The sequence below is a fragment of the Schistocerca piceifrons genome, chromosome 2, assembly GCF_021461385.2.
Source record: "Schistocerca piceifrons isolate TAMUIC-IGC-003096 chromosome 2, iqSchPice1.1, whole genome shotgun sequence".
Taxonomy (NCBI): domain Eukaryota; kingdom Metazoa; phylum Arthropoda; class Insecta; order Orthoptera; family Acrididae; genus Schistocerca; species Schistocerca piceifrons.
Genome location: NC_060139.1, coordinates 991,869,661 through 991,888,416, shown reverse-complemented (window position 1 = coordinate 991,888,416; position 18,756 = coordinate 991,869,661). Strand labels below are relative to the sequence as shown.

The 18,756-nt window shown below is 37.9% G+C and overlaps 1 protein-coding gene across 1 annotated transcript in view; it reads right to left on the bottom strand.

Moving 5' to 3' along the window:
- Positions 1–18,756, bottom strand: part of LOC124776746 (dynein axonemal heavy chain 7-like) — an 881,127-nt gene that overhangs the window by 365,165 nt on the left and 497,206 nt on the right. Inside the window, 3 exon segments of the mRNA XM_047251871.1 lie at positions 1,098–1,326; positions 3,206–3,547; positions 8,622–8,844. Of these exon segments, the coding sequence (XP_047107827.1) occupies positions 1,098–1,326; positions 3,206–3,547; positions 8,622–8,844 (794 nt within the window).

Sequence of the window (18,756 nt, the reverse complement as noted above, 5' to 3'; positions counted from 1 at the left end):
CCTCATATTTATAAGTGATCAGTAATCCCTGTTATTTCCATAACAGACAAGTGTTAAGTGTTCTGCAACATATTATTATAGTTTCTTCATTCTTCCTTTTGCAGTCTTGTACACCTGAAGAAGGGCTGGTAATTGTGTGAAACCAGTTGTGATTTTGAAACAATAAATCCATTTACAACTGAGGCAGTTAATTACCTCAACTCTACTATAGTATTTGAATTTAATATAAGTAAAATTTGCTTAGTTGTTATGTTGCTTTTGTTATTTTGTATCTGCTTAAGAAATATGTAAATTCTATTCACTTTTAAAAATACTAATAAGTCTTAATCATAAGGTTTTACTAAAAATTAATAATCATACATCCAAATGGTAAATGGTTTCAATTTATCAAAAATAATCTTCACATCATTTCTCATTAGATGGTGAACAGAGAAGAAAGCTGGGGCATTGTTAAGTGTCAGAGGACACCACTGGTAACTGCTAACTGCAAACTGATCAGTGTTTTAATTATTTATAGACTGCTGATATTTTCCAGTAATGTTTTCAAAAGTTTTTTTTTTCATTTTTTAATATCATCAGTTCATTAGATCAGAATTTGTTTAGCAGTATTTTACATAATTAAATAATAAAGGAACTTTACATGATGCAGCAGTTTGCATTAAATGGGAAAATTGTTCTGAAATCCTATTGCTGCACATTCATTGTCTCAAAATTTTCCTGATAGGGCCTGTATTGCAGGTTCAAGCTAGGGACCTACAGATTCTAAATACATCATTGTGGTACACCTCATTTCCACAGACATCATATCATTGTGAACACTACCTGTGTTTCTTAATATGGCACTCTGCATCCTCCTAGACAATATAAAAAACTATTACCAACAATATCAATGGCATCACACTACTAGTGCTTCTCTCGAAAAATACTGTGAACAGCACAGTCAAATGATTCACCAGTTTCACAAAAACCTATGAATAGTCTAGCAAACAGCTTATCAATGATTATATCTTTATATTAAATTACATAAACCAATTTAAGAAGAATAAGACTTCAAACCTCAAACAGAAATCTAATTTATTTAATTGTAGTTTACTTACTTTATAATAATTCCATTATCAACAGAAAATGTGTCAGTGGGAAGCCCACATATGTTCCATGCTCGTATTTCAACTGGTTCACCAAGCACAGCAGTTAGAGCAAAATCATGTGAGCATGTAATACCTAGTTTCTCCACTTTGTTCACCCAACTAGTAATCTGTTGTGCTCGGAACTGCATGGTGAATGGCCCAAGATAGGCTACAACACCAGATGCAATAAGGACATCACCTAATCAAGAGAAGGAATTGAAAATAATAATGTCTTAAATTTCAGTCTTTTTTGTGCAGTGTTAACGAGAAACATTTACTGTCAACACTGCATTATGTTAGTAAAAGATTGTGTTAAATACTAATCTTAACAACTCGTCTAAAATAGCATTTCAAAAGGTCAAAAAAGTTTATCATATTACACCAGAGATAGTACTCAAAATTATGAGATTTACTGAATCAGAAAAAGTGTAACTGAATATAAATGTCTCACAACTTAATCATTTTCAAAATAATTACATGACACATAAAACAGCACAGTCTGTAGTTTATTTAGAATCAATCAACATAGACTGCTGTGAAGCCTGTATATAAGATGTTGCATAAAATAAATGAGACTGCTCAAATTACTAAGACATTATCTATCATAGCATATTAGTGCATAGCATTTTTTCAGCCTTGAATTACATCCGTGTGCAGAAGCAAGTTTCATTCAACTCAGCCATTTCCGCAGCAGTGTATGATTAGTGTCCTAAAGACATGTTCTTGTGCTCAACCAGATAATATCACAAACAAGGTCTGATAAAAAATAATCAAGATCAATGATGGAAGTCGGTATATTCATCAAATATGATCAACTAGTGCCTGAATTGAGAACAACATGGATCTACATTTTTTCTTTCTAGTAGCCAAAACGTTTCTGCCATACATCTTCTGAGGCTGCACAATAGATACAACATTACTACTTGACAACATGGATAAAACAGCACTGTGATGACTGAATTTTTTGTAAAATGTACAGTACTCAAGTCAAAAAAAAGAGTCACACTCCCCTATATGATATGAGATACTTTCTTAGTCAAGTTGTGCAGTTTAAGTAGGTGAGAGGAATACTGTTTTGGGAGGGGTGAAAAACATTTTGACAAGAATACTCTTGTTTCTCCATTTTTGCTATTTTAAAGGCCCTATGACTTGTATGCACCGTAATTATATAAGATAGGTATCAGCTTCAGTTTTGGACAAGACACAAAAATAAATTCAATTAAAACTTTGGTAAAGCATATAGCTAACATTTTCCTGCAGAAATTCATTGTAAGTCTGAAGCTTTAAATTTCAATTATCAGATTTGGAAATGTATTGATAAGTGTATCACAGCTGTGTTGTTTCACTTGGAGAAGTTGGAAGGTGATAACTGTTTTTAATGAATTATGACATTAATTTCAAGGCTTCTACATTTTAAGTCTGTTCCAAGATATAACAGTTCAATTCTGTCTTGATATCTCAATCTGATGTGAATTTTCTCCTAACACCCAAATCTGGGTGTCTGAATGGAGTCAGAGTGGAGGTTATTATTTAGCTTATGAAATTAAAGCATGTGAGCCAATGCCTTTTCCAGTTGAACAGTCTTTTTTCTTTACAAACAAAGTCATTCTTTCATTAATTTCTTCTGAAGTTTATCTGGTAAATAAGAAAAATATGAATGATTGAATAACTTGGAAGAATACTGAGTTGGTACACAAAATCTTACAAAGTACATTGAATACAGAAATGTCATTAGTAACAGTCACTACAACACAGCTGAATAACAAAGAATTAATATGACACTGATGTGCTCTATGAACTATGAAAGAGAATTAACCCACTATATTTAGATAAAAATTATAACAACAGTGTACAGTATACTTGAAACTATAACAGTTTTGAAGATGAATGTCTGGGATGCATTCTAAACTTATACAGTTTATGCATCATGTGAAATGATGATTATGATATTGTTATTTCATGGTACATATGAATGAGATTTTCATATTTTTTGTTGCATCCATATACATCACCAAATATCAGAACACATAATATTATTTATTGCAGTTATCAAAAAGAAAGTCCAAAATGTGTAGTACCTGTTAAAGTGTAGTACTTCTCCCCCAACATATGAGCTGTATTGGACCATCGATTCCTCTCACCACCTAATCCACCAATCAGTTCCTCTGCTCGCTGCAACTTCTTCGCACACAAATCAGCGTCATTTTGCAGTATAGTATACCTATTTTTGTTATCCTCCAAAACTTTTTCGAGATGAGCAAGTTTTGCTTGAACTTCACGCAATTGTGTACGTTTCACTTCCAAAGCGGCCATTGCACAAGCAAATTCTGCTTCTGCCTCTGCCAGCAGAAGTTTCTTTGGGTTAACTACTTTTGCTACTTTATCATACTTTGATATTGCTATCACCCACTTGCAAAGTCCTGTAAGTAATGATTAATAAAAATTAGTTTCTATACAAACAACATTTCACAGACAGCAGCAATAGCCCTGACAGCACAAGGATTGATACAGTTACATTACGGTTTTCTTTAATTAGTCAAAAAAAATTAAATTATGCCAAATCAACATACAAATAAAATTTAAAACTATAGGAAAAGTCTCATTACAACAGCTGAAGTTCCTCAGTGAGAGAAGACAAATTTAACACACACAAAGCACATTATTGAGACATAATCTTAGAGACATACTCTAAGGTCACAAAGAAAGAGACAAAACTGATGAAAAATGAAAGCTTAACATAAAAATGGAGAGCTAAAAACATAATGTATGAGCCAAGAAAAAAAGTAGAAAGTACTAACATGAAGTGCAATCAGCCAGAGAGTTTAACATAGAAACTAAATGTCAGAGATAAACAATATGATGTGAATGAAAACAGCAATGATAAAGAAACATAAAAACAGTGGAAGAAAGCACAGAATTGCAGAGGGTATGAAGCCTTTCATATTGTTAAAACTGCAAGAAAAATTCTGATGATTCTATATCATCACATATAGAGATATTTGCTATAATTTATCCACCTGAGAGTCAATTTATCAAACTGTTTAATTGCAGTTGCAGCTACCTCTGGTTTTCCTGATTAGAATTTAAAGTAATTACTGTCAGCTAACAATACTTTGAATAAAGTCTGATTGTTGTTATTGGGCGTGAGTGCTGTGTATCAGCTAGCAGTTTGCAGTCAATAGGCAGAGCTATGTCGTAAGAACTGTGTGGTCAGTTTGAGAATATGAGTGGGCCAGCATTGTTTGGTTGAAGTAGCTAATCTGTTTGGTATACAATTATTTGTGCTCCATTATTTCATTTAAGAGTGAAAAGACTGATGTCATGTAATGGCACACAGGATATTAATTAATTGAGAATATTTCAAAGTATTTACTATGAATAATTCTTCCAACAGTGAATCGAGCAGTTAGTGTACTGCTAACAATAAATGTTCTGCATAGTACCCATCATTATCCACTTCCCAATATTATCAATTGTTGAATTACATCTGTGTTTGAATTGCTGAAATTGAGAGAGTTAGCAGTATCATCATAAAGTAGCAAGCACCTAACAGTCGTGCAACACATGTAACCATGACAGGATGTTGTATCCTGCAAAAATCTTTGGATCCAGAGCTGAACTGCAAGTGCCACCATGTGGTGAGTTAATTTGCATTTTCAATGTCATCTTAACTTCTAAGGAACAAGGAACATGAAAAGATACTTTGATTATATACATTTAAATAACAATGGCTAGCCAAATAGAGAATAGTGATGTAATTAATGGAGAGGACAGTATTAATCAGGACAATGGATCTTGTTAAAAAATTATAACCAGTCAGCAGAATCCAAAATTAAGGAAGGGGAGGATGTGTTAATGTGACTGTTATACAATTTGGACTCCAAACTTGATGCCTATGATAAAAAACTTGACGATAATAATTAAAAACTGAATGAGGATTTAAACAGAAACCTTGATGATGATAAGTGCAATTTGGTTATAAAACTTAATGAAATTAAACAAGAACTCAGCTTGGATTAAAACAAAAAACTCAATGAACATAGTCAAAAATTCGACAAAATGTTGGGTCAAAGGGTACTAGGTATTTGTAATGACTTGCAAGAATTGTTCACAGATTTGAAGTACATAACTATAGGATAAGAGAAAACTGAACTTTCAGATGATGTTCAGAACAGTAAAAAAAATTATTAAGAGAAAGAATCAGGGCTGACTGAAGTTCAGTGGCCATTAATCTCACAGCAGTGGGAAATTAATCAGTCAATTGAACAGAGTGCAGCAGTTTATAATGCTGCTGTTGACATGCAGTGCTCAGGAGATGAAAGCAATGTAGAAGCCAAGTTGATTTTTGATGTGCGATAACACTCCCTTTAATTTTAAATTAACACTAATGAGCAGGATTAGTTAGTTAATGGCAAACATAATCACAATGCAGACCATGATCAAAATTTAACATGAGAGGATCTTGATTTGTTGGTGCAGGGAACTTTCTGTGAGGGCTGTTACTTAAAGTGGTGAATGACAATTTTGCTATATTGTATTGTATTGTATTGTATTTATTGGTCCAGTAAAACTTACATGTACAGTACAGCACATCAGATATTGGACAGGTCAAAGTATATCTTACAATTAAAACACTTTAGAAACTAGAAAATTATGTTCACAAAATTTTACAGCACTTCATATACTGGGCAAGTCAATGTGTATGTTATAATTAAACCACATTAGAAACTTGAAGTTTACAACTGAATACATGTATAAGCCAATATTAACGATTACAGTATTTGCATGATCCTCACTTAAGCTCTAAGGATTTTTGAGGAACTCTTCTACACTATGAATTGACATGTACACTAGAGAATTACATTCACAGAACTTTACTTCATATACTGGGCAAGTTGGTATACAACTTATACTTGAACCCCATTAGAAACTTGAGAATTACATCTGAATGTATTTATAGGCCAGTATTAATGGTTACAGTATTTGCATAATCATCACCTAGACTCTCAAGGATTTTGAAGGAACTCTTCCACAATATAAAAGCAATGTGTCAACAGATATTCTTTTAATGCTGCTTTAAAATTTTTTACATCAGTCTTTACTTTAATTTCTCTTGGCAATTTATTGTAGATAATTTTTCCATGGTGAAATGTTCCTTTTTGGCACAAACTGGTTTTTTTATGGAGTACATGAAAGTCAGTTTTCTGTCTTGTATTATGATGATGAACATTTTCATTTTTGGGGAGGATACTAGGATTTGTTATTGTATATTTCTTTATAAACATTGCACTTTCAAATAGGAAAATACATGGAAGGGGAAGAATCCACATCCTTTTAAATAATGGTCTACATGGTTTGTTCCTGTTTATTCCAGCCATGATTCTCACTATTCTTTTTTGCATCCTGAAGAGTTTTAGGCAGGATGGTGAGTTACCCCAGAAAGTGATCCCATATTTTAGGACAGAATGTATATCAGAATAGTAAACTGTCATTAGACAGTCCTTATGACAGCAATTTTCTAGCACTCTTATTAAATAACACATGGTGCTTAGCTTCTTTCATATGTTGTCAATGTGAGTTTCCCATCTAAGATTATCCTGTAGCCAGACCCCCAGAAATTTTGTATTAGGCACACTTGCAATATCTGTGTCTGACATCTGAATTCTTACATCCTCTTCAGTGTTTCTCTTGACATTATGAAAATTTAATGCTACTGTTTTACTTTGATTTATTATTAGTTTGTTTTGGTTGAACAAGTTTACAACATTTGTCTGTAGTATCTCTGCAGTCTTCCCATTGACTAATATGCTTGTGTCATCTGCAAACTGGATAGTTCTATGGTACTGGTTGGTTGATGTTAGGTCATTTATATATATCAAATATAGGATGGGGCCCAGTACCGAGCCCTGCGGTACTCCATATTTTACTGCTTTATAATCAGAATAGTGTCTTATTGATTTATTTTCTTTGTGAAAATGTATTTCTACTACTTGCTTGCGGTCAGTAAGATATGATCTAAGCCAGTTGTTAGGCATACCTCTGATACCAATTCTTTCAAGCTTCTGCAGCAATAGGGTGTGGTCTATGATGTCGAAAGCCTTAGACAGATCAAGGCATATGCCAGTTACTTTTTGTCCACTATCAATTTTTTCAAGTACTTCACCCAGAAATTCATATATTGCTGTTTCTGTTGATCGGCCTTTCCGGAAGCCATGTTGGGTTGTGGAAAAAATTTTTCTAGTATTTTCGAAAATGTAGATAGCAAGGCAATAGGTCTATAATTGGCTATGTCTTCTTTCTTACCCTTTTTGAACAGTGGTTTCAGTTTCACTGTCTTTAAGCAGGAAGGAAATACTCCATTTGTTAATGAACTGTTGAAAATGTGGGCTAATGGTATTGCAATGAGGTCACCCACATTTTTATCAATAGTGAGTTTAATTTTTTACATGAACAAAATCAAAATTAGACAGATAAGATCAGTTTTTGTGCACAACAAATCTATCTTGGTGACTGCATAGCATGAAATTTCTGCATGAAAACTATTATGATGTCAGCATAGTTACAAACAGCATTTCCAAGTGAATATTTATTCAAGGATCAGCAGAACAATGTACACAATTTATTAAGCTATGGCAAGTATGCAAAGATTGCAACCAGAACCTCACTGCAGACTGAAAGATGAATTTAAGTGGAACAGTATATTAAAAAACAGACAGCTCAGAAGTGAAGAAGAAGAATTTCATGTCAATTTTTTGTGATGTCAATTAGTGATGATTTCCAAAACCTTGTCTTGTGTAGCAGTTTGCTGACATTTCCATAAGTGTGTGTATTTAAAGTTACATTGTTGCACTATTTTAAACAACTTTTTATGTGTGACACTCATATTTATGTTGTCGACTTTTGTGTTAGAGTGATTCCACCACAGTTTCTTTCTGTTTTGCTGAGCTACCAGCAAGCGACACTATGCCATAGTTATTCGAAGGCCGTCCAAGGAGGCGGCATCTGGGAGGCAACTAACAAACACATCACATCAGGTCAACAGTACTCTCTGCAGAGCAGTACACTGAGAAATTAAGTACACAGCAATGACCTATATGCCTGTGCTGGACAAACTGTCTGTGCACCATTTGTCACAAACAACTGAGATAACACATTGGCTGCTGTGTGACTACTGTCAAACAACTTGTGTTATTTTCACTGCATGTGTGATTCCTCTATGACTGAGGAGATAGTTCATTGTAGCTGCTGCCCTGACTTCCATCTTGCACCAAGATCGTGGCTTGTGATGAGTCAACAAACTTGGGACTACCCAGACCCCACTACAAGATAGCCAGTATACTTTGTACAATATTTTGAAACCTAAATACTGATAATGTATGAAAGTTTGTAGAAAGTTATGCAAATACTACTGTATGTTAAATCTTTCTTGAAAATATTTACAATTTTATTTAATATTTACAATTATATTTGTAAGTAAATAACAGAAAACACTACCTTCTGCAGCTGTTGATGCACTTCTTATTTTATCTGGATCAAAATTTTCATCAGTCAATATTCTAGCAGTAAGCTGTTTCATAACCTTCTCTGGAATATTATCTTTATCAAATGTTACTAAACTTTCCAAGAATTTTATGTCACCAAGTACACGTTTTGATGGAGGCCAGTAATCTTCTATCATCCTTCCACTTGGATCACGTATACGATCAGGTTTTACATCCTGCAAAAGAGAGATGTTGTGTTGCAGGAAAAATTCACTAGGGAAGCTATAAAATTGTGAGACAGCATTGTTGGTCATTACTTACCCTCAGACGAAATATTTAATACTGCTGATAGACACATATAAAAGTACATTAACCTATCATACATCAAAACTTAGTAGTTCCTTCCATAGAAAGGGCAGAGAGGTACAATGGACAAGATTAAAAAAAGAAGGGTAGGCCACACACACTCCCAGATGAGAAAGACTCACATGCTGTGAGGATGAAGGGACAAAGATGGAAGGGTAAGTAGAGAGAAGATCAAACATTGAGGATAAGGACAGAGTGAGATGTTCTAAGAAGTGGTTGGTGTCTTTGATGTAGGGTGGGAGGCTCTGTGTGATGAATGACATTTTTTTTTTTTTATGTTGCCCTTTGTAGTACAGTGATGAAAGCCATTTTTCATGTTTCCAGAGTGTGAACAAATGAACAAAAATGACAATATAGGGAAATTCAATCCATATTCTATTGGATGAAGGTGAAGACCTTTTTGAACAATTTATGCAGATTATACTGATTACAAGAAAGAGTATCGAATACCAGTCTTTGGATTTCATAATGTATTTTAGATAGGTAATTATTTCTATTAGAATTCCAAAGCCATAAACTATCTCATGAGCCATTTCAGCACAGAGTGGGAAGATATGCAGTCTCATTCTATGTAATCATGACCAGATTGTGAGTATCTGAGTGGGAAACACTGTACTGATAGCAAGTGTTTCTGTTTACTACATCTGAATTTTTTATTGTCATTAAGACTGTCATCTTGATGAATAAACTAACCTGTGAATATATGTTGCACACAATGTGCAATAGTTATGGTATTCGTTGTGTTTCTAATTACAGTACGGACAAGAATACTTCAGACTTCACTTTTCAGTTTTTCAAAGTTTGCCAAATATGCATGAATAATACTCAAATCAGATAGTTTGCACCCATATAATAGTGATCTCACTGTATAGCACAAGATAATCATTATATACATATATCTGATGCAGGGGGTGGACAAAAATATAGAAACATCACTAATACAATACATTACCATACAGACAATGGTGTAAGGAATATGTTGACATTCAAGTTCTGTTTGGTTTTCAAGGGTGTTTTATATCAGTCTTCCTGCAAAATAGTGGTGAGTCCAGGTAACGATGATGGAAGCGGATAGCAATTAAGTGCCATTCTCTCTGAAGTACACCACAGAGGCTCAATAATACTGAGACCAGGTGACTGTGGTGGTCAGGAGAGAAGTGACAATTTACCCCAATGCTCACAAAATCAGTCCTGCATGGTGTAGCTGTGTGAAAAGAGGCTCTGTTGTCTTGGAACGTGGCCATGACCATTTTAGGAGGAGTAATCTCATCCTATTGAGGTTTATTTAATGCAACTTAGAATATTGTGTGTGTATGTGAAATCTTATGGGACTTAACTGCTAAGGTCATCAGTCCCTAATCTTACACACTACTTAACATCAATTATCCTAAGGACAAACACACACACCCATGCCCGAGGGAGGACTCGAACCTCGGCTGAGACCAGCGGCACAGTCCATGACAATTTAGAATATTAATTGGAGGTTAACATAAGACAAAGTGTGTCAAAATGTTGGCTATAAACCCTATCATTGCAGCAAAGATGGCACTCTTATATAGTGGAAGTAACTATTGAGTTTGGAAATACTTATATTGAGTACTGAGTCACAGCAGTTACATGTGTCATGCAGCTCATTTTGTCCTTGGTGCCTCTGATGTGTACCCCTGTAAACCACATGTCACAAATCATGCAGATGAGTACAAGCACAGCAAAACTGCTGTCTGATGCATGAAGCACAGAAATGATCACCTCGAGTAATGTGTGCTGGCTTAAGCCATCACCAGCACACTGGCCAGCAAAGATGTGACACAAAGATCAATAGTAGGCACTGGATCAACTACGCCTATCACAAGAGAGGCCAGAGACACACCGACAAGCAACACACAGTCAATGCCCTCTTGATAGCAGATATTTAGGCTGCTGTCACTGATCAGAGGGCCTCACTGACACACTTCCAGTTTGGTGTCCATCAGTTCATTGCAGAATGAGCTCAGTTCATGTCGCAGGTTATGACAGTACATAATGACCAGATTAGTGACTATAGCAAGACCAGCAGAGAGACTAAATTTCGTAATAGCAAGAGCACCAATATTGTCTACAAGAGGAATATTACTGATGAGCTTTTACCACAGCATGTGGACTCTATTCCAGTTATGTAAAAGTTTACAGTTCATGCAAATAAAGAACCGCATTAATCCACATATGCATTTGTGTTGCAGAAACCCATAACAACATCCTCTCCTTTACCTTCTTATGGTACAAGACTACAGTGGTTATGAGGATACTGCAGTGGTGAACGAGGATAATTCAATGGTGATTGAAGATAATCAACTTGGCCAAAGATTTTGCTTCCTTCTTTTGTGTTTTAGCTTGCAGGGGTACTCGTTTTCAAGTGTTTCTATTTGTTAATTTGTTGTTTTGTTCTTGCATGTATTCCAAAAAAATGGTTCAAATGGCTCTGAGCACTATGGGACTAAACATCTGTGGTCATCAGTCCCCTAGAACTTAGAACTACTTAAATCTAACTAACCTAAGGACATCACACACATCCATGCCCGAGGCAGGATTCGAACCTGCAACCGTAGCAGTCGTGCGGTTCCGGACCGAGCGCCTAGAACCGCTCGGCCACCGCAGCCGGTGCATGTATTCCAGGAGGGGAGCCATGGGACTAATCAAATTTCCCTTTTCAGAGACCTTGCTAGCTTTTTGATATAACATATTTGTGTAAACCATGAATTCCCCACCCCCTCCACCCCCTGCCCCCACGCCTCAGCCACAGATGGCCAATGTAATGGATCTAACTCAAGCCTTTCAGTTTCAGAAATAACAAATCACTACCTCACTGACAATGGTACAACAACTGCTGGCTGCACAAGCTGCATCGGCCGTAGAACCACTATCGACCAACCAACTTGCCCAACAAGTGCCGCCAACCAAGATACCTATGTTCCGGCAATTTACCAAAACCAAACAAAAATGGATTGAATACCTGATTCAGTTCAAGCACATTGTCAAGTTCATTGTGTTCAAGGTACTGTAAAGTTACAATACTTCCTTTCGATTGTGGGCTCCCCAGTGTTCAGGTTAATACAAAATTATTACCAATGGCATCTCCTGATGAACTCAGCTATGACCAAGTAATCAGTGTATTAACTAAATACTATGGCCAGCAAGTCCAAGTAACTGAAGCTAGATTTCAGTTCTTTCACTTGCCGAAAAGGCTGGAACAGACATACTGCCTGTAGTACACAGACTTCATAGGCATGGCTAGGAAGTGTAAATTTAAGTGTAGTTGCGGCAAGTTTTACAGTGATTTAATGATCCAGAATGCGATAACATTCAATGTCCCAGATAGTAGAATATGGGAACAGATCTTAAAGTACTCTGATCTATCACTTCCCCAGGTTTTGGATATCTTAGAGCAATATGATTCAGCCATTAAGTTTGACCAGACCCTGATTTGATGGGTTGAGTCATCCCTTGTTCGCGATTGCCCCAGCAGCCACAACAACAAGCACATACACAGCCTTGTCAACAGCTGCATATACATGTAAACAGACCTGCGAATTTAGTGAAGTCTTGCCCTAGATGTTTTGCTCGCTATAAAAGACAGGATTGCACATCATGTAACAAAACGTGTTACATGCTTGGAGAAAAAGCCATTGTCCAAGAATCTTGTATGCAATGGCACAAAAATGCCAATTTTGACCACTCCCAGAAAAAAACAGGCTCGTGCACATGCAGCGAATGCTGTGTTTTGAAAACCTACAACAGGTCTGACAAAAGTAAACTTTTTCCTTTTGCTCTAGTGCCGTTCAATGACATTCTAAAAGAAAATATTTGTATCATTACGAATTGCTGGCCATTGTGGGACCTTTCAGTTAGACATAGGTTCCTTAGTAACTTTGCTTAATTGTGCCATGCACAAACAGTTAGGCCCACCATGCCTTTCTAAATCTAAATCTAAATCACCTTTCTAAATCTAGCAAGCACCTCACTTCTTACAGGCAACAAGACACTCCAGTGCTCAGACAGCGTAGTTGGGTTGCCACTTACAAATCTCACACTACGACAGTGAATTTTACTGTGTTGAAATCTCAGAGACAGTGAGAACATATTAAGTTTAGATGCCTTTGATTTGTTTGGACTTAGCATACAAGACAATGTACTTCCAGTGTCTGATTTTGCGCCAAAAGACAGTGTACCATCTTGCTTAAAGAATTTCCTGAACTATTTTCATAAATAATGGGAAAAGCTAATAACTTTTCAGCCCATGTTACACTGAAAGACAATGCACAGCCTAAATTCTTCTGGGCCCGCCCTGTTGCAAATGCATTAAGAGCCAAAGTAGCCAGTGAATTGAAAGAATTGCAAGATCATGGTGCAATTGCTCCCATTCAACTTAGTCAATGGGCAAGTCCTCTCCTTTTGTTGCCTGAGCCTTCCAGTTGCAGTTGCATCTATGTTGACTTCAAGTCTACAGTCAACCCACAGACAGAAGTTGACACTTATCCGTTACCTCACCCTCAGGAACTCATGGACAGGCTTGGTGCAGAATGTTACTTTTATAAGATAGGTTTGCATGATGCCTACTTGCAAAATCCATTGGATGAAGCATCACAGAAAGTGTTTGTTGTAAATACACAATTGGGACTGTTCATGTAGTTTGCCCTTTGGCAGTGCCTCTGCACCCACCATTTTTCAAAGTTGTTTGGAACAGCTGACAGCAGAAGTGCCATTTTGTTCAAACTGCTTTGACAATATTGTCAACTCAGTTTGTACACCAGAGGAACACATTGCTAATTTGCGTACTGATTTTCAAGTGTTGTCAGAAGCAGGAATCAAGTGTCATCTCGAAAAGTGTGACTTTTTTCAAACTGAGCTACAGTGCTTGGGTCGTGTGATAAACAGTCAGGGAAAGCACCCCCTCCAATCTCATTTGCTTGCGACCCGTAACCTGCCTGTTACTCGCAATGTGTGTGAACTACAGTCAGTATTAGGCAAGATGACATACTGCATTCGGTTAATAACGAATGCCGTTCAGATCATGGCTCCATTGCATCACAAAAATGTGCCTTTTGTGTGAACCAAAGAGTGTCACAACGCATTTCAGAAACTCAAAAACGCTTTGCTTAGTGACAGACATTTGGTGAATTTTGACCTGTCAAGCCAGTAGTTTTGTAAGCACTGTGTTTTTGCACAGAATTGGTGCACAAGACAGACATATTGCTTTCGCATTAAAATTATTAACTCAAATTCAGTGCAATTATCCTCAAATAGAAAAAGAAGCTCTCACTATTGTGTAGGGTGTAACTAAGTTCCATTTCTATTTATATGGTCTCAAGTTCTTTTTAATGGCAGATCACAACCTTTTGCAGTCCTTGTTTCATCCGTCAAAGCCAGTTCCTACAAGCACTGCTCAAAAATTGCAACATTGGGCTTTGTTGCTTTCACAGTATCAGTATGAAATTGTGTACAAACCTATAGCAAAGCATGGCAATGCAAATACCCTATCGCCTTCCAACTGGCCCAGACTCTGATTTTGATGCCTCTGCCGCATCTTGTTGGCAAATTGATGCGCAGGACTCTGAATTGCTGGAATCATTTCCCTCGACCTGTAAAAAAATTGCACAGGCCATGGAAGCAGACCCAGATCTCAAGATTTTGTTGTATTACATTCACACATCCTGGCCTCGTTCATTGAACAGTATCCAAGCTCAGTTGTGCATGGATGTTTTGCATGCTGACATAATCTTTCAGTTCAACAGGATCTGATTCTAGCTCAAAATGACAGTGGACAATCGTGTGTGCTTATTCCCAAAGTGTTGCCAATGGATGTGCTGCGATTTTTCCACCAATGATATTGGGGAATTGTTCACACAAAGCAGTTAGTGCAGCAGCACTGTACTTGGCAGGGTATGGACACCCACAATGAACAGATGGCATCAATATTGTACGTGTGCAGAAAACCAATCTGCTCCACCACAGACATTTGCAGCTTGGCCTATGACTGGCAACGAGTACACACACACTTTGCAAGACCATTCTGGAACACTCATTGGCTCATAGTGGTAGACTCTTTTAGCAAGTTCCCATTTGTGGTGCCTGTGGCTTCTAACACAGCACATAGCACCATTCAAGCATTGTCCTCCATATTTTTCATACAAAGTTTGCCAGAAGTACTTGTGTTGGACAATGGACCACAGTTCACTTCACATGATTTTGAACAGTTTTGTGAACACAATGGCATTTGTCATCTAACAAATGCTCCATTTCACATGCACTCCAACGGAGAAGTAGAATGCTTTGTACACACTTTTAAACACCAGGTGGCCAAGCTTCACACCACCCACACATGGGACCAGGCGCTGCAGCTATTCCTCACCTCCTATTGTTCCCACCCATGAGACAGACCATCACCAGTGGCCACTACAATCAGACACTGCTGCACTTGCCACACCCACCACAGCATCCGGTGCCACCAATGATCCACAAGTATCACTTTGTGCCATGCAATCTCATTATTTTCAGAGTTTATGGCAACTGTGGGTGCTGGGAAAGAGATGTGATCCAGGAAAGCATTGGCTCTTTTATATACTTGATTGCAGATCCCGAATATTTGCAGCGCCGCCACCAGAACCAAATTCATGCGTGTCAATTGCCCATGATTCTGCTGCTTTTCTTCCCCAAGATTCATGGCCTCACGAGATTGTGCAGCCTTTGCAGCTGTCCACTGGTGCCACCAGGGCACCACAAGAGGAGAGGATGTACGTACACCCTTGCCCCCGCCATCCCCACTTGTTGAGCCAATGGACGTGGACCCATCATCACCGTCACCATCATTGCACCAGGACATGCCCTCAGGCCTGGACATGAGCCCTGGCAGAAATTTTCCGGAGGATGTTTCTGTTGCCTCGCAAGCCAGATGGTGGGGTACAGGCAGGATATGCTGTCCTCCACAGTCACAGCTCCCAGCACATCTCTACATTCAGCGTCCTGCCTCCCTCCCAGTTGTCATTTGCATCTTCCCTACACAACAATGGTGCAGCACTTTGGGGAGGAGGAATATGCTAGTGTACGCTGTGCCAGTACACCGGTCAGCTATGATGTAAAGCAAAGATGGATAGTAGGTGCTGGATCAAGCACACCTTTCATGAGAGAGGCCAGAAACACACCGACAAGCAACATGCTGTCATGCCCTCCTGACAGTATGTATTTAGGCTGCTGCCACTGACCAGAGGGCCTCACTGACTCACACTTCTGTCATTACATTGCAGAGCGGGCTCAGTTCACGTCACAGGTTGTGACAGTACACAGTGGCCAGATTAGTGACTATAGTTGGACCAGCAGTGACACTAAAGTTTGTAATAGCAAGAGTACCAATATCATCTGCAAGGGGACTATTATTAATGAGCTTTCACCATAATACATGGACTCTATTCCAGTTAAGTGGAAACTTACAGTTCTTGTAAATAAAAAACTGTATTAATCCGCATCTGCATTTGTGTTGTAGAAAGAAGATACTGGCCACTCATAACAACATCCCCTCACTTGCTTCCTTATGGTATAAGACTCTACATAATGAGTTCTAATGCTCCTATTGAACATATGGCATAAAGCATGACATGCGTTGATTGAACCCAACTTTGCTCAGCCTCAGTGAATTGAGAGCAGTTGTTGAACTTTTATGGATCAGAAGTTTACTGAATGCTTTTTATGTCTCCAGGAGGGTTTGCAATGACACGTCACTGCCACTATCAGGGCAACTATGTATGTAACTCAATTTCTATTGCTCAACAGTGCCTGAGAGAGAAGAAAACTGACTTATCAATAAAGACATAAATGTACAGTTGATGCAAGGAAAACGAACAACAATATGAGAAAATGTAGCCAGTCAGCTCTAATATAGAGAATGCAACCTTTTACACACAAACTCAGTTGTACACCTGATTTTAGCATGTCACAATGTAGTTATTGTGCATGCCATTTGTATTCTTTGAAATTAGTCCTACATATAATTAAATGTGATGAACTTGCAAGAAATGCATACAGGACACAGATACTATATCAATCAAATTTTCAATGTATAAAATCTGTTGCATGTTTAGGGCACTTATTGGGCTCCAGAATAGTATTCTAGGTCGATATTAAACAATTGGTAAGTGCTCCCTGCACAGCAGCAGAGACAGAGTGGAAGTCAAGGCAGGTAAGTGTGCAATATCTACATGTGAATGCTTACCCAGAAGAACAGCCAATATTGCATGTTGTACAGGTACACTAGCAAGTGGGTTGCCACACACCATCTGAAAGCAAATACTGCTGAAAGATCTCACTGAGAGGTCAGTATAATGTCATTCTGGTAACCACATGCAATTAAACAATAACAAGTCAGATGAAATAATAGCTTTACAGCACAATGGCACTGCAAAAATAAACAGACCTAAAGCCTGAAAGGAAGGGTTGTGACACTGTGGTCCAGTGCAGAACACTCATTAGCTCAGAAAACTATGGCACATTTGGTCATCTCTGCAGAAGTATAATATCATTTGCATAGCTCGACATGTACAAATACCCAGACTTGTACAGCTAGATTCTCAGTGTTGCAGCTAACCGTTTTGAGGCAGAACATGTAACACTCCCATCTGTCATCTGCTGAGATAACTACAATCTATGATGCCATGGCCAAGTAGATCTGACAGTTTCTATTGCTGCTGATGCTTCATCCTCACCTTCACTGATGGGATTATTTTGGTGTCTACCAACACCAGGCCACTGCTGTTCACACTCATGGTCCCTGGCAAGTTGATCAACTGCTATTATCCTGGGTGAGTGCAGTAACTCCTGGCCTCTGACTCACAGTTAAGACAGAGATTGAAAATACTGCTTCAGCTGTAGAGCTTTAGTTTTCCGATGCTTACACCATAACTGGTTTTGGGCTATTTCATGCCCATCATCATGTGCGATAATATTGTGCTGTGACCTCAAGCACTGCAATGGGGAGCACATGATGCAGTGTACCACCAGTAAGTGCAGAGAACAGCTACGAGCAGACTCCAGCATTTTGGGCTGTTCTCTCTCAGAGGAGCCATGATGTAATTCTTCACAACTATGGCTAATTCATGCACAGTTGGTGGGTGCCATTCCCACGTGCTGCCTCTGATGTAGACAAGAACTCCGAAGAGCTGTAGGCCAGTGGGCAGTGATGTCTGTTCTTGATGTTGCTACTACTACATGAATTACTGCCCCCTTGCAGACACTGAGGGGTGTGCCCACGTCAGTAAATATCAGAAGTTCTTTGAGCAAGAGAAGGCATTAGCCAATTACACAAGTTTGGAATATATTGCATATGAGGAGATACTGTTGTCTGTCTCACAAAGATTACTGACAGCTTGAGGTTCAAAACCCATCTAAAGTTAATAGAGATCAAGGACCTGGGAGGGGGAAAGGGGGAGTTAGTGATGTGGATTACCTATCTTGTGATCCTGGAAGGGGTTTCAATATGATATTTTGTAAAAGTAGGAATCTCTACCTATGTAAAAGTTTGAATAAAATGTGTTCTTTTAGCTGTGATGTGCTGTATGTTTTGTGTCTTTCCTACAAGCTTTGAGAGTGAGTTACTAGAAAGATTATGTAGGTACATTCAAACAATGTAAACTCCAGGTAGGAAACCAACGATATAGAAAAAGACAGATTGCTACTTAGTGTAAAGAAGATACATCAAGTTGCAGGCATATACAACTATAAGACACTTACACAAGCTTTTGGCCACAGTCTTTATCAGT